At 46.9% G+C, this 25,929-nt stretch overlaps 1 protein-coding gene across 1 annotated transcript; it reads left to right on the forward strand.

Moving 5' to 3' along the window:
* The first annotated feature begins 306 nt into the window (after positions 1–306).
* LOC145537687 (zinc finger imprinted 2-like) lies at positions 307–25,212 on the forward strand. Its single transcript, XM_081568538.1, has 7 exons — positions 307–379; positions 13,185–13,382; positions 17,783–17,886; positions 18,490–18,537; positions 21,895–22,021; positions 22,216–22,308; positions 23,727–25,212. The coding sequence occupies exons 1-7, from the start codon at positions 307–309 to the stop codon at positions 24,677–24,679; spliced, it is 1,596 nt and encodes a 531-aa protein (XP_081424664.1). The 3' UTR covers positions 24,680–25,212.
* Positions 25,213–25,929: the final 717 nt, after the last annotated feature.

The raw sequence follows: 25,929 nt of genomic DNA on the forward strand, positions 1-25,929 counted from the left end.
CAGCACTCGGTGTCACAGGTTTTCTAGTTTTAGAGGGGGGTAAACCCCAGGTACCATGAGCCCTGCCCTTGTCCTTGCCAGGCACCATGACAATCGCTCACCCCAGATCACAAGCTCAGCATTGGAAGGAACCAGCAGACAGGCATTGTCAACATGTCCCCTTGGATATTGGGGACCTGGAGATGTGGGGAGGGGATGGAGCTGTCTGAGTCCACCTGACCTCTGAGTCCAGACCCAGGCCCCCTGGCTCCGCCGCCCAGGCACTGACTGCTCTCTCTCCTGTCTGCAGGCAGGGCCTGCCACGTCATGATGCTGCCTCTGAGCACCATCGAGGACAAGGAGACCAAGGAGGCGCAGATCAAGCCTCCAGAGAAAGGAGGTGAGACACACGTGGGGTGGAAAGTATAGGCCGGTGGGAGTGGGGAGGGTCTAGGGCAAGGGTGATGAGGAGGGGTTGACCCTGGAGACTGGACCAGTCCCAAGTGTCTCCTCGTGTCTCCTCCTGGGGTGGGGGGCCCTGAGGACACCCAGGATGGAAGTCACTGACATCACCTCATGTCAGTGTGTCTGTCACTCCTCTGCTCAGAGTCTGCAGCCTGCAGCAGCTGTCCTCACCTCTCTGTGCCTCAGTTTCCTCATCTCTAAAGCGGGACAATGATAGTATCCATCTCAGAGAGTCATCATGAACGATCAGTTAAGCTAATACATGTAAAATAGGAGAGTGCCTGGACGTGGCAAGTACTCAGCACATGTTAGTGTCTGTCACTGGCTTCATGATAAACATACTGAATGTCTCAAGCATGGCAGCTTCAATAAACCCAACTGCTGTCTCTCTCAAGACTGTGGGCTGTGTGTGAAACTCCCAGGGCTGGGGCAGTGCAGCTTGGTGCAGTTGGGCAGCCAGGGTCCTTTGACCTCGGTGCTCTGTGCCACGTGGCTGGAGAGGGCTCACCCTCCCACATACACCCAGTCCATATTCGGGGCAAGGTGGGGGATGAGGAGAGGGGAAGACACGCTTCAGTCCTTCAAAGGGCGACTCCTACAAGAAGCCCGGATCACTGTTCCTCACTTGGCCAGAGCAGGTCACGTGGCGACAGCTAGTTGCAAGGGATGCTGGGAACTGTAGTCCTTAGCCATCCAGTAGCTTCTGTTACTATAGCAAAGGAGAATGAATAATGTGTCCACCTCTGACTGGGGGTGTTACGTTAATTTGTCCCCAGCACATGTTGTGATGAACACATGAGTGAATAAATGTATTCTTCAATTCTGTATTTCTCCTCCATGGGCCAGAATCTCCTCTCCTCTGTTTTTTTATGCAGATAATTAGAATGAGGACGTTTTCTTGGGTATTGACCATGCGGTAGGCACCAACCCAGTGTCTTTACACATGTCGATCCCCTTAATGCTCACGACCACGTGGCCAATTCTGTTATTCTGTCTCTTTCTGAGATAAGAGAACAGAGGCACAGAGTTCCTGTCGCTTGCTTCAGGTCACAGAGATCATAAGGAGCCAAGCCAGGATTCAAATCCAAGGAGGCTGACTCTAGAGACTGTGCCAACAGGACTTAGCAGTTAAACAACAACAACAAGCCTCTGTATCAGACTCCTTTGGTGGCAAGCAACAGAAACCCTGATTCAGGGCCTTTGCACTGGCTGTTTCCTCCCCCTGCAGTGCCCTTCCCCCAGGGTTTTTCTGTTGTTGATTCAATCAGCATCTTTTCCAGTTCTTCCTTGCATTCAGGTATTGTTGACTTCACCGCTTATGAGATATAATTTATGACAGTTCTTTGGTGCTGGCTGACTTTAAGATTATCACCAGTTTCCAGCCCTCTGTTACTTGGGAAAGCACCCACTCATTTCTGAGAAGTCAAATGATCACCCATGAGCTTCAGCACTTCAACAATTTGGAAGACTATAGAGTGAGTTTTCTCTTTAAGATAACGCGTGCATTTCACAAGAATCCCAAGTCATAACAAGGTGTATTCATTAAAACAAACAAACAAAAAGCCTCTCTCTCTTTCTCTACCTTCTACTTTTGAAGTTTTAATTTTGTGGATATTTATAATCTATTCATCTTGAGAAATTTCTTTCAAAATTTTGCCTTGAAACACCAGATTCCAGGGGTACAAGCACATATCCTTCCGACTAATTAAAGGAAAAGCAGGAGAGTCGGTGAGGTGGTGAAACCCCTGGAACTCTTGTGCATTGTTATGGAAGTGTGAATTGGTGCTGCTCTTTAGGAAAGTAAACTGGTGGCTGGCATAACTGCACATATGCATGTCCAACCCCAACAACCCAGTACTTGGGTATATTCTCAGTAGAAATGCGTATTAAGCTAACAGAGGGTGTGTACGAAGATGTTTCACGACACCTCTCACACTGTTGGTGGGAATATAAACTGGTGCCGTCACTCTAGAGAACAGTGTGGAGGTTCCTTACAAACTAAAAATAAAGCTATCGTATGAGCCAGCAATCCCACTCCCAGGCACGTACCTGAAGAAAACTCTACTTGGAAAAGATCCATGCATCCCTATGTTCAGAGCAGCACTGTTTACAACAGCCAAGACATGGAAGAAACCTCAGGGTCCATCAGCAGACGAACGGATGAAGAAGATGTGGTACATATACACAACGGAGTATCACTAAGCCATCAAAAAGAATGAAATGATGCCATTTGCAGCAACATGGATAGACCTAGAGATTATCATACCGAGTGAAGTCAGGCAGAGAAAGACAATTACCTTATGATATAGCTTATAGATGGAAATTCATACAAATGGACTTAGGAAACAGAAACAGACTCGCAGACATAGGAAACACACTTATACTTACTGAAAGGGAAAGGGGTTGGGGAAGGGATAAATTAGGCCTTTGGGATTAGCAGATACAAACTGCTACATACAAAAATACATAAGATCCTGCTGCATAGTCCAGGGAGCTCTATCTGATATCCTGTAATGAAAACCAATCTGAAAATTCATACATATTTCTATCCGAATCACTTTGCTGTGCACCAGAAACTAATACAACATTGTCGTAAATCCACTATACTTCTATAAAACAAAACCAAAAATTAACTCATATATATACACGTGCTGTCGCTTCGGTAGTGTCTGTTCTTTGCGACCCTATGGACTGCAGCCTACCAGTATATATAGGCTTCCCTCATGTCTCAGACAGCAAAGAATCTGCCTGCAAAACTATAGATTAACTCATATATATAGACTCAGTTCAGTTCAGGCCAGTTGCTCAGTCATGTCCAACTCTTCACGACCCCACGGACTGCAGCACACCAGGCCTCCCTGTCCACCACCAACTCCCAGAGTTGACTCAAAGTCACATCCATCCAGTTGGTGATGCCACCCAACCATGTCATCCTCTGTCGTCCCGTTCTCCTCCCGCCTTCACTCTTTCCCAGCATCAGGGTCTTTTCAAATGAGTCAGTTCTTCACATCAGGTGGCCAAAGTATAGGAGTTCTAGCTTCAGCATCGATGTTTCCAATGAATCTTATGTATGTGTGTGTCTGGTATATATATATATGTGTGTGTGTGTGTAAACTTTACATATATACCTGCATATGTATAAAAAATGTTCCTGACAGGTCCATTCATAACAGGCCCAAAGTGCCAGCTACCCAAATACCTACAGCATTTCTCAGGTTTTGTGCTGGGACTCCATTTGATTAAGTTCTGACGAGAGTCTATCCTGAAGGGTAAGGACCATCTTCAATAAACAGGCCAGGTGGGGTGTGTTACTACAAGTGTGTGCCCATTCCAAAAGACTGTCGCTTGCCACCATCTTGGGGGTTTTGTGAGTGGGCCATTGTGAGCACAAGTGAGTGTGTGGGTGTTTGGGAGAGGGGTCCACGCAAGCCTGGGTGTCACTGTGCATTTGGTGAGTCTGCAGGGCGGGACCTCAGCCCCTAGGCCTCCGCGCCCCACCCCCGGGCATCCAGGCCCTTGTGTCTCTGCAACTCAGGAGTAGAACACAGTTCTTTGCTGGCAAGGCCACGTCCCGTTTCCTGGAAGCCCTGGGCCCCGGCGGGTCCAGGTGGGGTAGTGGAGGGGAGGGACGGGTGTTGGGTACCAGGGGGAACCCCCCCGCCAGGGAGTCAGGGATGCCAGAACGCTAGGCTCACAGAGGGGGTGTGAGGCCAGAATTTCCAGTCCTCCGACCCTGATGACAACAAACTTGTTGCAGGCAATTTTAAGCGCTCGATCTGAGCACCCGTGTGGGCTCGGGGTGCGCGGGGTATCTTGAGCCGCTCCTTCCGCGCTTTTGCCCTGGTGGCTCCCAGGCACGTTTGGAGGACCCCCGCCCCACGCGGGACGCCCCGGTCCAGCACTGCGCCAAACCCCACCCCACCCAGACTCCGTGCCCCTGGGCACCCGTGCCAAGTCACAGCCGGGTTGGGGGCAGCGGGGGGCAGTCCCGCGCCGCGGCTCTGAAGGGTAGGGGACGGTGCTCAGGGCTGGGGGGCCGAGGGGACCGGGGATGCAGGGGGAGGCGCTTGCAGGCGCAGAGCGAAGGCGAGGGGGCGCCCTGGGAGCGCGTCTGCGGGTGCGGGGTGGTCTCGAGGGGGCGCGGCCCGGCAGCCTGGGAGGGGCCGGCCGGCTGGGCGGGCGCGCGGGAAGGCCCGCGTCTCTCGGCCGGTCTGGCGCGCCGGCCGCCTGGGCTCCGGCGGAGGCCTGCTGCCACCTAGCGGCGGGAGGCGGGGGCCGGGCCCGCGGCGGCCGGCGCGGAGGGGCCCTCGCGACTGTGTTTTCCCGGCCAGCGGGCAGCGCGGGCTTCAGTCCCGGGGCCACAGCAGGGACTCGGAGACCCCGCGCAGCGGGTGGTGGACGAGGTCTTGCGCCCCTCATCCCCTAAGAACAATACAATTGCCGTGTAGTCGCTCAGTCGTGTGCCACTCTGTGCGACCCCCGTGGACTGCAGCCCCTCAGGCTCCTCTGCCCAGGGGCTCCTCCAGGCAGGCATACTGGAGCGGGTGGCCATGCCCTCCTCCGGGGGATCTTCCCCACCCGGGGACCAAGCCCGCGTCTCTTGCATTAGCCAGCAGGGTCTTGAGCCCCGTGCCACAGGCGAAGCCTGAGTGACACGGACTCAGGAAGAAGTTTTCACTTTTGCAACTAGGTATGAAAGAAGCAGAGGCGGCTCTGACATCCCCCAGGGCGTCGCAGCGGGCGTGGGCGCAGCGCCACACTGTTTCTGTTCCCAAGCCGGGAGGGGGCAGCAAAGGGATTGGCGGCGAAGGAACTGTGGCTGCATTCTAACTCCCGCCGGAGATGTTCCAGGTGCAGTCACCCAAAGCGGGACCCTGAATCCTTGAGCTGAACCCCCTGAGGAGCAGAGAACAGGGTGGCCTGGGAAGCAGAGCGGGTGCAGAACCTACGTCAGGCGTCAGCTGCCACGTGTGTATTTTTAAACAGGGACTAGGGACTCCTGGTTTCAGCAATGCCATCTGCTTCACGGTGGTGTTCAGTGCAGGGTTTCAAGTCACCTAGAGGCACAGCCTCCTGAGATGAATGTGAAGTCACGACTGGGGAAATCCTCGAGGGCCTTCGGAAATGATGTCGCCCTGCTTTCAGGAGGAATGAGGCCCGAGGGGGAGACGAGGGCCTGGGCTCACGTGCTCGCAGGTCTCCCTCCTGCAGGACCTGCGGGTGTCCTCTCCCCAGGGAGTCCGGGGAGGGACTCCTTTCACCAGCCTCCTGGCAGTCTGGGTTTGGTTTGTCCAAGGGAGGGAAAAAGGAACTCATGTTTGCCACCTTTGGGCCAGGTATCAAAATGGCCTTTCTGAGAATGGATTCACGTTATCTGTCTGACTGAGGCCCTTCGCTGTACACCTGGAGCTGATCCACAGCACAGACCTGCACAACAATCCCCAGCCTCCCCAGCCAGCCAATCTCTCCCCAGGGAGAGATTCTTGAATGTCTCAGCCACCAGGGAAGCCAGCAAGTTAGGTACATAGACTGCAAATCCTAGCCCCTCTTTGAGGCACTCACCTCCGGGTGCTTCCCTGTGTCTCACACTAGACAAAACACATGCTAATAAATCTTTGTCGATTTGGCTCTCATTCACCTGTCTTGGCTCAGTTTCTTTCACAGAAGTTGGGGTCTATATACCTAACTTATTTGGGGGAGGGCAGAACACTCCCCTCTCTCTAGACACCAGACAAGTTTTCTGTGGATTCCCAGGCTGCCGACACTTCTGATATATTGGCTACAAGTTTGGGATTCCTCAATTCCCTCAAGTTCTGCTATTCACTAGAGGGGCTCACCGAATTCAGAGAAGCGCCATGCTCACAATGTAATAGTATATATATGAATATATACATTAATAGCAATTTTTATTCATTTGGCTGTGCCCGGTCGAAGTGGCAGAAGGCAAACTCTCAGTGGCAGCACGTGGGATCTAGTTCCCTGAGCAGGGATTGAACCCGGGCCCCCTGCACTGGGAGTGGGGAGGCCCCATCTCGGGACCACCAGAGAAGTCGCTGTGATGCTCCAATGCAGAGATGCACTGCACTTTGTGGTCCTCGGGGTGCCTCCTCTTCCTGCACCTCCAGGAGTGTCTCCAGGGAGGCTCATTCAAGCATTGAGGGTCCCGAGTCTCTCTTAGTGTTTCATTATGGGGGTCCCGGGTCTTTGTTAGCATTTCATTATGGAGGCTTGGTTGATTGAATCGTTTGCGACATGATTGAATTCCATCTCCTGTGCCGCCTTCTCCTTACCGGAGGTCAGGGTGCTGTTTATCGGCCACTCAACAGGGTCGGGAGGAGTCGCACAGGGCTGGGCGACTTCACTTTCACTTTTCACTTTCATACACTGGAGAAGGAAATGGCAACTCACTCCAGTGTTCTTGCCTGGAGTATCCCAGTGTCGGCGGAGCCTGGTGGGCTGCCATCTATGGGGTCGCACAGAGTCAGAAACAACTGAAGTGACTTAGCAGCAGCACGAACATTCTCAATCCCTATTCTCACGGCCCTTCAGATGTGCTTTGTGTTTGTGTACGTGCTCGGGCTCATACATGTTCAAAGATATGCACTAGACGATCACACTGTACAAAAGCATATGCTGCATAGCTCTCAGCCCACTGGGTCTCAGCTGGGAGTCGTTGTCTGTCCCAGGAGGGTGCCTGGCAGCATTTGATCACAGTTTCAGGACAGGGGATCCGTGGGTAAGAGGCAGAAGATGCTGTTTCCAGCAACCTGGGATGCCCAGGCCGTCCCCCCAGTCACCCAGGCCCCCGTGAACAACGCTCTGCACTTAAGGAGGCCTCCAGTAGACTGAGTGGGATGTGTTCTACAATTCACTTGAACATTCAGCTTTTCTATGGATTTGGGTATTTATTAGATCATCAGTTCAGTTCAGTCGCTCAGTCATATCCGACTTTTTGTTACCGCCAGGCACTTCAGGCCTCCCTGTCCATCACGAAGTCCCAAAGTTTACTCAAACTCTTCTCCATTGAGTCGGTGATGCCATCACACCATTGCATCCTCTGTCATCCCCTTCTCCTCCTGCCTTCAATCTTTCCCAGCATCAGGATCTTTTCAAATGTGTCAGCTCTTCCCATCAGCTTGCCAGAGAATTGGAGTTTCAGGTTCAACATCCATCCTTCCAATCAACATTCAGAACTGATTTCCTTTAGGATGGACTGGCTGGACCTCCTTGCAGACCAAGGGACTCTCAAGAGTCGTCTCCAACACCATAGTTCAAAAGCATCAATTCTTTGGTGCTCAGTTTTCTTCATAGTCCAACTTTCACATCCATACATGAATACTGGAAAAACCACAGCCTTGACTAGACGGACCTTTGTTGGCAAACAATGTCTCTGCTTTTTAATATGCTGTCTAGGTTGGTCATCACTTTTATTCCAAGGAGTAAGCGTCTTTTTATTTCATGGCTGCAGTCAGCATCTGCAGTGATTTTGCAGCCCCCCAAAATAAAGTCTGACACTGTTTCCACTATTTCCCCAACTATTACCCATGAAGTGATGGGACCGGATGCCATGATCTTTGTTTTCCGAATGTTGAGCTTTAGGCCAACTTTTTACTCTCCTCTTTCATTTTCATCAAGAGGCTCTTTAGTTCTTCTTCACATTCTGCCATACGGGTGGTGTCATCTGCATATGTGAGGTCATCGATATTTCTCCCAGAAATCTTGATTCCAGCTTGTACTTCATCCAGCCCGGCATTCCTCATGATGTACTCTTAGTAGATCTTAGGTATACTAATTTTAAATAGACAGCATAATAAATTATGCAAAGCATAAAATATACACATACAATAAGAGTTGCACACAGTACAATGGAATATTAGCCATTAAAAAGAATGAAATAATGCCATTTGCAGCAACATGTGTGGACCTAGAGACTGTCATACCGAATGAAGTAAATCAGACAGAGAAGGAGAAATATCATATGGCATCCCTCATATGTGGAACCTAAAATGAAATGATATAAATGAAGTTACTAGATGTCCATCAGCAGATGAATGGATAAGGAAGCTGTGGTACATATACACAATGGAATATTACTCAGCCATTAAAAAAATACATTTGAACCGGTTCTACTGAGATGGATGAAACTGGAGCCCATTATACAGAGTGAAGTAAGCCAGAAAGAAAAACAACAATACAGTATACTAATGCATATATATGGAATCTGAAAGATGGTAACGATAACCCTATATGCGGGACAGAATGAGAGACACAGGTGCATGGAACAATTTTATGGACTCTGAGGGAGAAGGTGAGGGTGGGACGTTCTGGGAGAATGGCATTGAGACATGTGTATTGTCATATGTGAAACAGAGCACCATTCCATGTTCGATGCATGTGACAAGGGCTCGGGGCCGGGGCAGTGGGATGATCCAGAGGGATGGGAGGGGGAGGGAGGTGGGTGGGGGGTTCGGGAAGGGGAACACATGTAAACCCATGGCTGATTCTTGTCAATGTATGGCAAAAACTATTACAATATTGTAAAGTAATTAGCCCCCAAGTAAAATAAATAAATTTATAAAAAAAATAAATAAATAAATGAAGTTACAACACAGAAAGACTCTCAGACTTAGAGAAGAAACTTATGCTGTGTTCTTATGGATAAACTTATGGATAACCAACAAAGTCCTACTGTATAGCACAGGAAACTTTGCTCAATGTTACGTGGCAACCTGGATGGGAGGGGAATTTGGGGGAGAATGGATAAATATATACATATGGCTGAGTTCCTTCGTGGTTTACCTGAAACTATCACAACATTGTTAATTGGCTATACCTCAATATAAAACAAAAAGTTTTTTTTTTTTTTAAGTTGTATAAAGATATGATGACTGAGTGAAATATTTGCATGGGAGCAAGAACAACGGGGGTGATATCATGTTCAGGGGGATGATTTTCCCTTTTCTCTTAATAATAGTTTCTTTCAGCAAATAAGAATCAAGATTAAAATGTGCATAAATTGCTTTTATATGATTACATATTGTGACATCTTAAATATGTATGAGTATATAATCCCTTTATCTACTCTCGCTGCTCTGATTTTAACATAAGGAGTTAGAAAACCTTTTAAGACAATGTAACCTCCTACTTATGTTCTCTTAAGAGGTGCCACTAATAAATCGAACATGAAGTTTTTAACTTTTTATTTTATATTGGAGTATAGCAAGTTAACAATGCCGTGATAGTTCCAGGCGGACAGCGAAGGGACTCAGCCACAGATACACATGTATCCATTCTCCCCCAAACTCCCCTCACATCCAGGCTGCCACTGAACACTGAGCAGAGTTCCCTGTGCTCTACAGCAGATCCTTGTTGGTTCTCCATTTTAAATACAGCCGTGTGTACGTGTCGGTCCCACACCCCCTGATCATCCCTTCCCTGCATCCTTCCCCTCAGCAACCATAAGCTGAACATACAGCGTTTCAACACTTGACTCTGTGTCCTGCCCCTGGCAGGCACCCTGGACAAGACACCCACACATAAGAAAATATTTGTGAGTTACCTTCAGCCTAGAAAATAAGAACAAGGGAGAAAAACAAGATCCAGAACAAGACATGAATTTCCAAGAAGTTGACGTGCACTTAAGGTATGTGTGTGACTTAAGAGCTGGGAGTCTCCTGACCTCTGGATGTTTCATGTGGATTCTGAGAAAAAATGTCTGCTTCTTTAATTAGATGGAAATGCACACAACCACAGAGAGCTTTGCATCAAGTCTGACATTTAGTGCATGACTCCCTGGGACCCTCCAAGCTGGGTTGTTGACCTATTTTTCCTCTGGACCCCAAGCTGTGTTAATTCCTCGATGACTTCTAATCAGGAATCAGTGATCCCTGTTGGAAATGCCCTTGTTGCTTCCCCCTTACCTCCATTCCTCCCTCAACCACCTTTATTTCTTACTTTTTGGGTTGCTGTTGTTGTTCGTCACCAAGTCACATCCAGTTCTTCGCTACCGCACGGACTGCAGCACGCCAGGCTTCTCTCTCCTTCACCATCTCCCGAAGTTAGCGCAAACCCATGTCCATTGAGTTGGTGATGCCACCCAACCATCTCATCCTCTGCCGCCTCCTTCTTCTCTTGCCTTCAGTCTTTCCCAGCATCAGGGTCTTTCCCAAGGAGTCCACTCTTCGCATGAGGTGGCCAAAGTATTGGAGCTTCAGCTGCAATGTCAGTCCTTCCAATCAATATTCAGAGTTGATTTCCTTTAGGATTGACCGCTTTGATCTCCTTGCAGTCTAAGGGACTCTCAAGAGTCTTCTAATAGAATTGTAGCCAGCATATATAAACTGCCTGTGTGGATCTCAGACACCACTTTAATCATTTGACATTTGATGGGGTTCAGGATACCTCACTCCAAAATATGGCACCTGGCATATTGAAGGTGAAGCAGTTTGAGAAAACAGCAGAAGGAAGAGGTTCACTCTCTTCCCCTTCCCCCTTCTTCCATGAAACAAGCCATAATCCCCTCATGGGAGAGGTACCCTCCCTATAGCAGGAGCAAAGGAGCATTCTTATCTCCAAAGGGTGAGGAACACTTCCAAGAGGAAGCCTAACACACAGGCCTTGCTAAGTTTCTGCCAGCTTATTACACTCACCACTTATTCCTTAACCGATCATATTCTTCCACAACTGTCCACACCTCATCAAACCTAGTTTGAAATACTCAGGTCTGTTTCTTTAGGTCTTCATTTCCTTAGGAAGGCTCCTCTGTCACTCAAAGCATATTAAAATAAGTTGTAAGCTTGTCTCCTCTTAATCTGTCTTTGCTGATTCATTTTCAGACCCACACAGCGACCCTCAGCACGTGGAAATAAAGATTTTCCACCTATACATACTTTGATTCTTACATTTAATAACTTGCTTTCCTTTTATTGTAGAAGGACAAACTGAGGCTCAGGGAGCTTGAATGACCTCCAAATTGCAGGTTTTCAGATAAAATGCATAGAAGGGCACTTCTGGGGAATCCCCCACACCAGGGGTTTGTGAGCTGCACGTGGATACCTAAAATGTCATCACCAAATCTCAGGTCATAGGTTTTCTCTTAAGTTCTCTTCCTGGAGTTTTCTAGTTTTGGTTTTACATTTGGGTGTGTGATCCATTTTGAGTTAATTTTTGTCACAGGTATAAGGCCAGTGTCAAGAATATTAACCATTATGCCATCATCATCATAATCAACATCACAATGCATAACATAATTATTGCACGTTTCACCGTACTTTCCCTACATATCTCGAGGCCCTGATAAATGTTCTTTAGTTAAATACAAACGGCTCCTCAACACAGGAAAACATATTCTACCTTGCTCATGAAAACTTTCTCAAACCTAGTTTTGGAAAAACTGAAAAAGCATCCTATAACACTGAGAATGCTGGTTTGCTCACACAGGCTGGTGGGGGTCTGATATGCAAGCGTCTATGGAAGGCAGTTTAGAAATCTTTGTAAAAATGACACACACATTTGCTTTGTGGCTCAACAATTCCACTCAACAATTCCACACACCAGCAGAACTGCTGAAGCTCCTAGTTGTGCACAGAATACTGGAAGCAAAGGGCTGAAAACAACGCAACCACCCAGTAGTCAGAAATGGGTTAAGTAAATCAAGTCACAACAACAGTACAACAGAATTCAAATAGCTGATCAAAAACTCTAGGCATATTCTCTTTGTACTGATATAAAAAGGTCTCCAAGATAGGAAAAAATGAAGGCATAGAACAATGGGTACTGTCTGCCACTTTTTGTATAAAAAAAAGTAGGAAATGAGACTATGAGTATTTTTGCAAACTAAAAATATTTCTACTGTATTTGTACAAACAAATAGTTACATATAATATGAATCTGTGTGGCATCATGATATATGTGTTATAGTTGACTCTTTGAGACCCCCATGGACTCAACAGTCCATGAAATTCTCCAGGTAAGAATACTGGAGTGGATAGCCGTTCCCATCTCCAGGGGAGCATCCCTACCCAGGGATCGAACCCTGGTCTGCCTGCATTGCCGGTGGTTTTTTACCAGCTGAGCCACAAGGGAATCCCAAGAACACTGGAGTGGGTAGCCTATCCCTCCTCCAGTGGATCTTCCCGACCCAGGAATCGAACCAGCGTCTCCTGCATTGCAGGCGGATTCTTTACCAACTGAGCTTCCAGGGAAGCCTTATATTACTATCAAGGAAGTACTAGTATCACTTAAGTACACATTTTAAGCTACAGCATATACCACATTGTGTCACATTATAGGTTGTGTTACATCGTCACATTTCTTATTTAGAAAATATATTTTATATTTTAAAATATTTATATCTATTACAGATAAATATCTACCGAATTTATAGTATAGATATTTATAATATGTATCAATGATAATCACATGTATGTGTGTATAATGCACATATGTATATACGCACATATCTCTATTTACATATACATAAAGACACTGTGGAAGGACACTGAAATCATGTTCACACTTTCATAATTATTCAGTATAATTATTCATACATATTCAAATATTTGCACCGGTCACCTGAGTGTTCCGTGGTTTTATAGCATGAGAATTTGGTTGGTGGCACACACAAAGTGAGAAGGCTTTTCACTGCATACTGTTTATTTTGAAACCGTTTTAAACCACGTGCTAACTACTGCCAAAACTCGTAAAGCATCTAAAGGAAGTAGTCCTCCGGCCCCTCCCAGCCCTCTCTAGGCCGCGTGGTCCTCGCGGGCCCGCCCAGCGGAGCCGGCCAGAAGCGGCCTGCGTTTTCTGCGCGGCGCTTTCTGCACCGGCCGTCCCACAGGGCGCATGCGCAGACCGCTGGAAGCGCCTGCCTGGCGGGTTTGCGCTGCAAGAGCGAGGTGCAGAGGTTCCGTCAGGCGAGGGTGTCCGTCTGCGAGGTGAGCGCGCGGCGTCCAGGGCCCGGACGCGAGGGAGGGGCCCTGGGGGTGAGGGCCCGGCTCGCGGGCAAGGAGGCGCGGGCGTCCTCTCAGGGACGCCGGAGCAGACGCTCCTCTTCGCGGGGAAGTCGACGGAAAGGGAGGCGCGAAGTAGCGGCCCTGAGGGGAAGGGGTGCGGGAGGCCGCGCGGGCCAAGTCAGCTCTGAGGAGGACGCCGCGGCCTCCCTGTTGCTCACGCCCCGGCTTCCTGTCAATTCTTCCCCAGCCGGAAGGCCTTCCACCCGCCCTCCTCCTCCCGCGTCGCAGCTTCCTCCCCGTCCCAGGACCCCACAGCCCCTCCCTTTTTAGGGCCTCTTCGCTCTCACCCCCAAGAACGCGTTCCTTGGTCCCTGAGGACCCTCTCCGTCGTCCTCTCGGGCCCCTGCCCTCCCCTTCGAGGACCCCACGGGCCTTCCCCTTCAGACACACCTGTTGGCCTCCTCAAGGACTCCCGCCCTAGAAAACCCTCTTTCCCCCTCGAGGACCCCTCCCTTCCCTTCCCGTCCCCCCCCCGTTTGGAGGATCCCCCCAGTTTACCCCCTCAGAGACCCCCTGCCTTCCCCTCAGAACACCCTCCTTCCTCCATAAGGACCTCCACCCTCCCGTTCGATGATGCCCCTCAGCCCTCTTCTTCTAGGACCCCACTCTCGCTGTCCCCCACCAGAACCACCCTTCTTCGCCTTTGAAGACCCCCCGTTCCTCTCCAGACCCCCTGTCCCCTCCCCCCAGCCTCCCCCACATTCAAACTCCCCCTTTTTCTTAGGACCCCTCCTCTCCCCTCAACACAGTGCCCTCAGCCTTGGCCCTGCCATTATCCCTCCCCTCTGTCCTGCTCCTGCCTCTCTCCGAGCTCCACCCCCTTTATGTCAGAGGGGCTCCTTCCTTCAGCTCCCCCTTTACCTCCTGTCCCACCTTCCTCTGTGTTTTCCCCCTGGCTCTGGCCCACCTCTCCTCTCCCAGCCCTTACCCTCCCTCAGCCTTCCTGTGGTCCCCCACTTCTGCCCTGGCCCTGGTCCCTCCTTCCTGCCCCTCTTGCCTCAGACCTCCTCCCTCCATCACACCTCTCCTCTCTATATCCTTTCGCTCAGTCCTGGCCCCCTTCCTCTCCTTAGTTCTGCCTCTCCTTTCTGCTCCTCTGCCTCAGTCCCACCCCTTCTCTCTGGGCGCCTACTCCCTGGACACCTCTCCTAGCCCAGACTGGTTCTTCCTCTTTACCTTGCCCCCCTCCTCCTCCTCTGGTCCAGCTCTGCATTCTGCCTGGCCTTGCTTTCCTCCTTTCCCCATTCCTCAGCACTTCTCTTTTGGTGGCTCCCTTCAGTCCCTGCTTCCTCCTCCCACAGCCTCAGCTCACCTGGAATCTCCTGGCCTCCACTCCCTTCTCCCAGCACTCATCCCCATTTCTCTGAACTTTCTTCCCTACTCTGAAATCAAGGAACCCACCACCACTCATGGTTTTAGGGACTCTTTGGCTTTTTTTTCCCCCAAGTATTTAACATTAGCTGCTTTTATGCCTACTTTTCCCTCTCTGGGCGAGGAGAAGGGATTGTGACTCTCTGCTCTAGCTTGGGACCTGGCTAGCCTAGAGAAGCAGGCTGCCAGGATTTCACAGTCATTTCTGCTACTCCTTTCTCATAATCTTACGCTGCAGCCTATAGAGATAGAAATTCAGTGGGGGTATCATACATGCAAAAAAAGGAAGTAATAGCAAATTTTAAATTCATGGTAGGCGGAAAAGTGTTAAGAAAAAATTATAGTCTTCTCATTTGTTATCCCGGGACACGACTTAGCGACTTCAGTTTCACTTTTCCCTTTCATGAACTGGAGAAGTCAGTGGAAACCCACTCCAGTATTCTTGCCTGGAGAATCCTGTGGACAGGGGAGCCTGGTGGGCTGCCGTCTATGGGGTCGCATAGAGTCGGACACGACTGAAGCGACTTGGCAGCAGCAGCAGCATCATATGTTATCCCAGACTAACTTCTAGTTCGAGAGTTAAAATGTTTAAATAAAGAAATAAGAAAATATATTCGAATATTTAAGTGATCTCTGCCTTTTTCTACAGATTTGTATGATATCTTTATATGTTTTGCATAGGGATCCAGTCCTTTGTAGGATGAATGTATTGTAATGATCTTTCCTCATTTTGTATGAACTCATTTTTAAAAGGATCTTCTTAGGTGGTTCATCAATTTGTTCAGTTCGTTATGGTTTGGGCTTCAAGTCTCTTCCCTTCAGTAAGGGAACCCTTCAGTGCCATTTCTGAGATTTTTCTAGCCTGTGTCTGTGGATCTTCTCGACCTGACACTGACTGAGGCAACAACCGTTCTGTAGATGTGCAAATCTGTGTGAATATTCATTTAGGCATTTGTGTGAAATGAGCTAACTTCCTTTGATTCACATAACCTCTACTGTCCAGTTAAACTCTGCAAGCCATTTGTGAGTCTCTCTGTGTAATTTCTGCAGATCCGAAGGTTTCTGACTCTCTTCTTCATCTGATAAGACTCAGCCCACCATCTTCCACAACAGTGTGCTTTGAAGCAGCCTGCCTTTTAGAGTATCTCCATCCTTTGAAGGGTCAAGCTGTAAAAATGCTCCACGTGAAAGAGGTTTTGGATATCTCGAGGAATCCCCAGCTTGTTCATCTACGTGATCAAGAAAAAAATCCAGAAACCACCCCAAAAACAAACCCAGAGGCTCCAAGAGTTTCTCATCAAAACTTTAGGTCTTTTCAGTCCCTGTCGGTTACAGGACCTCCCCAAGCTGTGAGCCAAATCCAGGATCTCTGCTGGCGATGGCTGCAGCCAAAGATCCGCACCATGGAGCAGATGATGGAGTCAAAACAAATACACAGTCAAAGAAAAAAAAAAAGAGGGCATGCAGTATGGGAGATATGAGGCCTGAAATTTAAATTCTGCCAAAATTTGACTGGTCTCTTAGAAACTCAAAGTTAACTAGATTGGAACTAAGGGCATCTCACTGATGATAGAAGAAAGCCATTCACTCCTAATAGCCCTTTGAATGAAACTGATACTAAAAGCAAAGCATTGTGTGTGTGTGTGTATATATATATATATATATATACATATATATACACATATATAAAAATAGACAAGGGGAGAAAGGCAAGGGCACAAGACGGGGAAGTGGACCAGTGGGATGGGTTGATTACATTGAAAAATATAAAGAAGTAAATTTGAAATAAACATGAGGGTCATGTATGGCTGAATGGTGATGTATCAAGGATTATGATTAGTCCAGTTTTGTGCACCTGCATTCATTAAAAGGATTTTGAAGATGCTAATAGTAAACATGTTGGACACTTAAAATGTACTACATTCTAAATATTTTATAACAGTGCTTTACTTCTCTTAGTAGTTCTTGAGATAGGTATTACCCTCCTTCCACAAATGAGAAGACAGAGGCACAGGGAGGTTGAATAACTTAACCTGTGAACATGTTAGTTGTTCAGTCGTGTCTGACTTTTGACCCCATGGACTGTAGCCTGCCAGGCTCCTTGCCAGTGGAATTCTCCATGAAAAAGACTGGCGTGGGTTGTCATTTCTTTCTCCAAGGGATTCTGTCTGAGCCACCAGGGAAGCCCAACTTGCCTGTGGTCCACAATTATTAATAGTAATTGGCAGTCAGGATTCAGACCTCCGTGGCTGGCTCCAGAGTCTGTCATCTTATTAATCGTGGCTGTTAATACCACCTCCAGTGGACATAGGGCATATGGTCCCAGATAATCTTTAAACTTGGTCAAAGGCAGAGCCTTTGATGGAGCTCAAATTCAAGAGAAGGGAAAGAGCTTGCTAGGGTATGAGAAAGAATCTATAGAATAGTGAAAGGTACTCTTGGAAAGAGACCACAAACAAGGAAGGACTTCAGGTTTCCTGAGGGAAGGTGGTGGTTGTCTTCTAGATCCCTGAGTGAAAAAGATGTAGTAATAAGAGTTGTGGTCTTTTTTTTTTAATACCTGCCTTGTGCTCCACATATGTAATGTTTAACCCTTACAGGCGCCCATAGAACTAGAGATGATTGTAATTTTCATGTTACAATTGAGAAACTGAAGTTCTCTGGTGACTAAATGGTTGGTGAAACTAGGCCCATTGATAGAAATAAAGAGGGAACTTTTGCTTTATTTGGAAGGCACTGAAAATCCGTGGAAGCATTTAGAGGTGAGATATAACCAAACCTCTTTTCTGGAATTGCCACACTGAGCTGAGAAATGATTTTTTTGGTCTTTCTCTTGTCATAGGAAGTGCTGCTTCTGCCCATGGTAGGTGAGGGGTTGGCAGGCTACTCTCTGTGTCTGTGGGTGCTGCCAGACTGGACTCAACTCTGTGGTTATTCCTTCTCCCTTCTAGGGTTCTCTGCTCCAAACTGTGTCCTTGCAGAAGAGAGAAACACAAAACACCACCAAAAGAAGGACACAAAGATGTCTGACAGGAAGCCATTTGTTAGATCTCAGGTGAGTCAGGTTTTCTTCTGACTTAGTTCTGTAGTGTGAGGAGCTCCCCTTTCTGATTTCTAGACCTCCTGTATCTAATTAAACATCCTCATTTCCTTAAAGTCTTTACATAAACTTTACGTAACTGAGCCTTTCCCTGGCTTCTGTATCAGAATTTTCTTCTGACTCTTTGTATTTGCTTTCCTGCTTTTTCTCACACTTATTGCCACCACCACATACCACATCTTTAATATTTTCTCTCTTCCTATCTCTTGAATTAATTTTTCATTGTTTATTATTCCATTTTCTCTCCACTTTTGACTTAGTCAAAGCAACCCTCGTGTGATTTGTACTATTATTATGCTCCTTTTTGTATAAGAAATAACTGTTGTGAATTTTTAAAAATTTGCTCCTTCATGTTCTTGTTAAATCATGTTTTGAAACCTAGAAGAAGCTAACATGCTGCACTTCCTTTAGAAAAAAATTCACGGGTGGGGGGAAGCGTTTGACAATTAGGAAAAGAAAGTGTTTAAAAATGCTCCTTGAGGAAGAGCTAAGGGGAAAAGGGTTGAGAAACGTTGTTCTAGATGATCTGTTCCTGAGACTAGCCCTCTGTCCCTGCAGTGTCCGTGTCTAGGATCCCAAGTGAAGATGCCCACAGAGACGACTGAGGTAATAAAAGAAAATTTGTAAGTGGGTATATTGTGACAAACTGGGGGGCATCTGCCCCATGTAAGGGGCAGCTATGACTCAGCTTCAGCTGATGGCGCCATGTGAGAATGTGAACCCTGATCCCTAGATCTTCTGATTTTTTAAAGTGAAGTCAAAAAATCCAGCTAATAATATGAATTATACTAATATTTTGGTGTTGGCAACTAACAAATTTTGAAGAAAGAATAAAGAACACATGTGGGCCAAATAAACCCCTCTATAGAAGCTGGGCAGTCAGTACATGCTCTCTAGTTCATTGATCTGCATAATGTTTCCGTGAAAACACAAAAGATGTATATTAGTAAAATGGGTATCATGGTCTTCGGTAGTCTTCCAATACCTGCTTTTTACATCCAGCTTTCTGTTACCAAGAATGTTGCATGTAATTGTAATTAATTAGTTTGTATTACTGGATTTTTCTGAGGTGTGATTATGTGTGTGTTACTCGCCCAGTGATCATGGCATCTGATGCCATCACGTCATGGCAAATAGATGGGAAAAGAGTGGAAACAGTGGCTGACTTTATTTTTTGGGGCTCCCAATTCACGGCAGATGGTGATTGCAGCCGTGAAATTAAAATACATTTACTCTTTGGAAGGAAGGTTATGACCAACCTAGACAGCGTATTGAAAAGCAGAGATGTTCCTTTGTCAACAAAGGTCCATCTAGTCAAGGCTATAGTTTCTCCAGTAGTCATGTATGGATGTGAGAGTTGACTGTAAAGAAAGCCAAGTGCCGAAGAATGGATGTTTTTGAACTGTGGTGTTGGAGAAGACTCTTGAGAGTCCCTTGGACGGCAGGGAGATCCATCCAGTCCATCCTAAAGGAGATCAGTCCTGGGTGTTCACTGGGAGGACTGGTGTTGAGGCTGAAACCCCAGTCCTTTGGCCACCTGATGCAAAGAGCTGACACACTGGAAAAGACCCTGTTTCTGGGGAAGATTGAGGGCAGGAGGAGAAGGGGATGACAGAGGATGAGATGGCTGGGTGGCACCACCAACTCCATGGACATGAGTTTGGGTAAACTCCGGGAGCTGGTGATGGACGGGGAGGCCTGGTGTGCTGCAGTTCATGGGGTCGTAAAGAGTTGGACACGACTGAGTGACTGATCTGAAGTGAACTGAACTGAGTGACTCAGTTGTGTCTGATTCTTTGCACCCTCAGGGACTGTAGCCTGACAGTCTCCTATGCCCATGGAATTCTCTAGGCGAGAATACTAGAGTGGGTTGCCATTCATTATACCATAGGATCTTCTTGACTGAGGGATTGAACCTGGGTCTCCTGCATTGCAGGCAGATTCTTTACCATCTGAGCCACCAGGGGAGCCCCAATATCATCATACATTTATCTCTTCTACCATAAATGAGTGTTTGGGTCTTGCCTAGATTTTGGAGGTTAGAAGACAGTACACATGAGCAGATATACCTAGGAATAGGTACATTTCTGGACCCAAAAGTGGTTTACCCATTTACATTTCCCTGGTGGCTCAGACGATGAAGCATCTGCCTGCAACGCGGGAGACCTGGGTTCAATCCTTGGATCGAGAAGATCCCCTGGAGAAGGAAATGGCGACCCACTCCAGTACTCTTGTCTGGCAAATTCCATGGACGGGGGAGCCTGGTAGGCTGCAGTCCACGGGATCGCAAAGAGTCACACACAACTGAGCTCACACACAACTGAGCAACTTCACTTTTAGCATCTTTTAAGAGGTCTCAAAAGCCCACATTCTAAGATTTTCGTTGGTGGCTCAGTCAGTAAAGAATCTGCCTGCAGTGCAGGAGATGGAGGTTCAATCCTTGGTCAGAAAGATCCCCTGGAAAAGGAATGGGAACCCGCTGTGTAGTATTCTTGCCTTGGAAATCCCATGGACAAAAGAGCTTGGCTACAGTGGATGGGTCTCAAAATTTTGAGTCAGGCACGACTGAGCAACTACACCACCACCACCACCAACAGTCCCCATTCTAGACAGTATTTGGTATTGTCAAACTTCTTAATTTTTGTCAGTTGAATGGGTGTAAAGTCATACTGTGTCATTTTGAAATGCATTTTCTCATTATAATAAGATTGTCTATCTCTGCATATTTATGCACTGTTTGTGTTTTGTGGATGAGTCACTGAGGCTTAACCTAGCCACACTGACCGAGCTATAAGAGAGAACCAGAACGTAAACCCAACTGTCTCTTTTTCCTGAGACTGGGGTATACTGCTCAACTTTTATTTGCATTTTTCTCTCTTTATTAAGGAACTTAAAAGGATCTTTCTCCTCCCACACAGATCTCTAGAAATTCGCAGCAGGAGCTGTCTTAGAAATAGTCCCACATCTCTCAGACTTCAAGACAAAAGAAAGATATGCTTATTTTTTCTCTTTCTTTTCTATGTTTTAAATTATGAAAATATGATAACACATTTACAGGAGGCTTGGAGAGTTCACAACAAAGTTCCATATAATTCCACTATGTGGTGGTTGGTGGTTTAGTCGCTAAGTCATGTCCAGTTCTTGTGACTGCATGGACTGTAGCCTGCCAGGCTCCTCTGACCAGGCAAGAATACTGGAGTGGGTTGCCATTTGCTTCTCCAGGGGTCTTCCCGACCCAGGAATCAAACCTGAGTCTCCTGCATTGCAGGGAGATTCTTTACCAACTGAGCTATGAGGGAACTATGAGGGAAGTCCTACTATAAATTACAATTAATGTTTAAGTAGATAAATTAAGGTTTTTAGTTGGACTTTCAATATCAAACTCAAAATTAATAGAATGAATAAAAGTAGAAGTCTGTGGTAGATCTGAAAGCAGTACGAACAAATTCAACATACTTCAGATTTATATAGTTTTCACACAACAAGAGAATCCAAATTCTGTTCAAGTTCCCATAGACTATAAACTAGGAGACCCTGGAACATATCCAGGGAGATAAAGTGCAAAAATGTCATGGCCTGAGGGTATTGAAATCATATACAGTCTGTTCTCGTATCACTGTGGAATTATGTTAGAAGTTAATACCAAAAGATGTTGGAAAATAACCCACATATTTTCAAGTGCAGTGTGATGTTTCCCAAGAGAGATCTTTGACTTAGCCATCGAAAGCCTCTATAAAGTTAGAAGACTGAAAGAAACAAGAGGGTGATTGCAGAGAAGAAAACATTTTAATGAGAAAGACTTAAAGGAAAGAAACCCTTGTAGGTCCCTGAAACCTTTGGATTAGAGTCTTTCTGCTTGTCTGAAGGTGTGCTTCATGGTCAGTCCCCTCTTATCAGATACCTTTCCCCCTCTTTGGGATAATTCCGGATTTCAATCATTTAGGAGTATATCTGGTATTTCAGGAATTGGTAACTTTCAAGGATGTGGCTGTGGACTTCAGTCCAGAGGAATTACCCTACCTCAGTGCTTCTCAGAGGAAGCTCTACCGGGAGGTGATGCTGGAAAATTACAGGAACCTGGTCTCCCTCGGTAAGCTGTGATGACCAAAATTGTTTCCAGACATTGGCATATGTCCCTAGTGGCAGAATCTTTGGAAACAGGCTTTATTTTTCTTGTGTGTAAATTTGCACTTGCCTGTTATCTCAGAGCCTTTAGAAACCAGGCTGGGAGTTCCTGAGGGTACAAGACAGAACCCCCATGTTATAAGTCTCCTTCTTCAACAGGGTACCAGTTCCCTAAACCTGACATTATCTCACAGCTGGAAGAGGAGGAGTCACGTGCTAGGGAGGAAGACGGGAGTGCAGTGACATGTCCAGGTGAGCAGTGAGACCGGGATCTTGGGGAGACAACCCTGCTTAGTGAGCAGGGGCTGGGAGCTGGTCCTCAGAGCCCACTCAGCTTAGGCAGAGGGCCGGTAGGTGCTTTCACCTTAGGGGCTCGTGTGGCCACGCCAGATCATGCTCACTCAGTACTACTTTTATCTCCTCTCTGAAGCTCATCTCTTCCTCTCCTGCTCAGCTCCAGGGAGGCCAGTTTCCCTATCCTCTAATGTTCAAGCCCCTGCATTCATTTGTGCCTTTCCCCTGACAGCTAGAAATCAGAGGTCTTTCCTCTGTCACTGAGACAAGCGAAAACCTTGGTGTGATACCACTGCTCTTTCCAGCCCTCAGGGAGTTGACTTTATAAAGCACACATCAGGTTCTTACCACTCCCAAAAGAAAATCCAGACTTCTAGCAAAACATTTAAATCCGTCCCAGCCTGGCCCAAAAGTCACATCCAGCTTCATCTCTCATAGGTACTCCTAGTAGAACCCTATATTGCTGCTCCCCAGGACTGTGTACTTCCATAGTCAGTGTCTGCTCAGAATAAGATTGCCGCCCATTTCACTGCTTGCTGAGCCCTAATGCCTTCCCCTGCCTGATCTTTTTCCATTCCCAGATGAAATTCCCCAAACTCTCCTTTTGTACATTTATAGCCTGATTAGAGTCTTTGTACAGACTTACGAACATCCAGGTGGATGATGCTTTGCTCGGAATCAGCGTTTAGTAAATGTTGAATTGAATGGGTAAAACGAGAGATTGGGAGCCAAGAAAAGAGTTGGAATTGTGTTGCTTTATTCTGAGTGAGAAGGTGTTGACCGGTGTACTCCAGTGTTTTCCCCAATAGTCCTACAGAATTATGATAATCGGGGTTCTTTACAAAGAAAAAAAAACCAAAAGTGTTGCCTAACAAGATCAGTTCGAGAAATGCTACCTCTTACATTTCCCTTCTTTGACATTTGAGATGCTGCTTAAGGGATCTGAAGAGTCCTACAAGAGTGAAAGCTGACTTGCATCGTACGGTATCTCCTGGATTGACCTGACAGTAGAATCCCTTTATGGCCACAGTTGTATTAGTTCCTCCAAAGTGCAGTGATGTACCAAGCATGGTCTGGAAGTTGCAGCCAAACCCCAGTCCCCCCTCTTTCTCTGGTTTCCTTCTCATTCTCTTGTCAGTGCCTCTGGCATCTTTGTCAATGTTCAGTCCTCCTAGATGGTCTTTGCTGCCTCACCCTCACCTATCCTTGCTTACTGTCTTCTTTATCCTTCTCCCATTCTCTCCTTAGGTTCCTGGAAAACTCTCAAACCTCTGTACTAACGCGTCTGTAATGATTGGTCTCTTTCTTCTGTTTCTACTATAATGATGTTTTTCTCTGAGTAAAAAATAGTAGAGGACCTTTTACATTTCTTTTAGGTTGCGAGGACCAATCTGAAACCAAAGATCTAACTCCAGAGCAAAGCCTGCCTGTAGAGAAATCATCCTCGGGGGCAAGAATAGAGGATTTGGAGGCAGGTGACTCCTTGTGTGCCCACACGAGAGAGTCTTGTGCTGATGTTCTGCTGGAGTCGCACCAGGTCAAGCCGGCAGAAGTTTTGAGTCCCACAAATATGAGTGACCCCAAGACCCTCACTCAGGAAGGAAGCCACGAGGGTGATCAACTAGAGAAAAGCTCAGAACTTAAGAAACCATCGGAGAGTCTGCTAGGAAATGGTCCCCGGGAGCACAGTACTCTTGGAGTCTGCACCAGGTCCTGCCTGGCCCACAACTCGTTTTTCCTCCAAGAGAACAAACACTATAGATGTGAATTTTGTGGGAGAGACTTCAGTACCCGAGGAGGCCGGGAGAAGCACCAGCAAATCCACACGGGGAAGAAGCCCTTTGTATGTAAACGGTGTGGGGAGGACTTCTACCTCATGCCGCACCTCAGCAGGCATCAGAAGACTCACTGGGATGGGAAGTCCTTGACCCAGCGTGCAGATGTCTACGGCCGCATGAGCGTTCAGAGGGAGGACTGCCATGAGCGTCTCGAGTGCGGCAAAGCTTTCACCCAGGCTGTGCATCGTCTCCAGCATCTCAAAGCCCACGAAGCAGCAAGAGCCCTGCCATGTGAGTTACCCCGAGACAAGATGTATTTGATTCGATATAAGCGGCAGCACGACTACGTTGGAAAAAGAGCCCGTCAGTGTTGCGACTGTGGCAGAAGGTTCCGTCAAAGGTTGCACCTCATCCAGCACTACAGGATTCACGCTCAGGAGAGGCCTTACCAGTGCCAGCTGTGTGGGAAGTGTTTCAGCCGATCCTCCTGCCTCACTCAACATTACCAACTCCATTCTCAAGAGAAGCCCCTGGAGTGCCATTACTGTTGAAACACGTCCAGTCAGAACATTCTCAACCTCTTAGGCTTTCTCCTGGAGAGAGACCCTTGGAGCGCTCTGAATGAAAGAAGGTCTTGCACCAGCCCTCCCACCTTGTTAACAACTTGAAAACGTGTCATGGTGTAGTCAGAAAACAGCAAGCGGTTGCAAGGGGATAGAACAGTCTTTTTGCAGACGGACAGTCAGCACGTGTGCCAGTCACTGAAGCAGAAAACCTTACAGGGTATTTTTGTCACATGGGAAAGAAGCCGATAGATTTTGTCCTTCTCTGGTGGTGTCCATAGAACAGAGAACCTCGATTTTGACATCCCGACAAAAAATGTGTGACTGGCAGGTGTGCTCCAGACAGGAACTCTGTTGCCTGAATTTTTACAGAAGTATTGACCTACAATATCTTTACCACATGGGATGCATCAGCAAAGGGCATCGTAAAAAAGTGTGTGAGGTGTACCTATGGTGATAATCCACAAAGCTGAAGTAATTGGTAATGTACTTACATAGACGTTCATAATTTTGAAAACATTGCCATGTGTTTTATTTGATCTCTTAAGGAATGCTGCACTGCACCTGTGTTGAGGATATTTATTTCATATGTACAGATAGAGCAAACTTGAAACTCCAGGTTGTCATTTGATTTCACCTGGGTTGTAAGTGATGGGGCAAAAACAGAACCCCAGCTTGGTTTGGTTTGATTGTTTGGTTTTTGAGAGTCCCTGAGATACTTATTTTAAATCTTGATGCTCAACCCAGGTTTGTTTTCTTCCTGCCACATTCTCTCTGAAGAAAAGTAACATCTGTACTGACCGAAGCCACCTTTCTTTTTAGTAATTTCAATGTTATTTCATGTTAAATCAGATGGGGACACTTGTGGTATTAGGGGGTCAAAAAGATTTTTAAAGTGAAATTCTCATAGCCATTTCTCTTACAATTTAGAATTAGATGAATTTTGGGGACACTGATCAGGGAAGTATATTTTTGCTAAACACTTTCTTATAATTGGTCTTGTAGATCGTAAATCTGCTACTGATCAAGTAGAATTTTTTGTAGTTTTATATTTGAGGGCTTGGGGTTTTGTATTTTTGAAAAAAGAAGGAGTATTTGAAAACGGTTTCTGTTGTTGGACTCGGGCATCATCAGCACAGCCATCTTCACCTAAAGTCCTATTTCTGTGCTGAGCAGACCTCACTCAAAAGTATGAGCCACAAATTGCACTAAAAATCTCTTTCATGCCATAGTGTTCT

Source organism: Giraffa tippelskirchi, chromosome Y (assembly GCF_054371585.1).
Source record: "Giraffa tippelskirchi isolate mGirTip1 chromosome Y, T2T-mGirTip1v1.2.pri, whole genome shotgun sequence".
NCBI classification, from domain to species: Eukaryota; Metazoa; Chordata; class Mammalia; order Artiodactyla; family Giraffidae; genus Giraffa; species Giraffa tippelskirchi.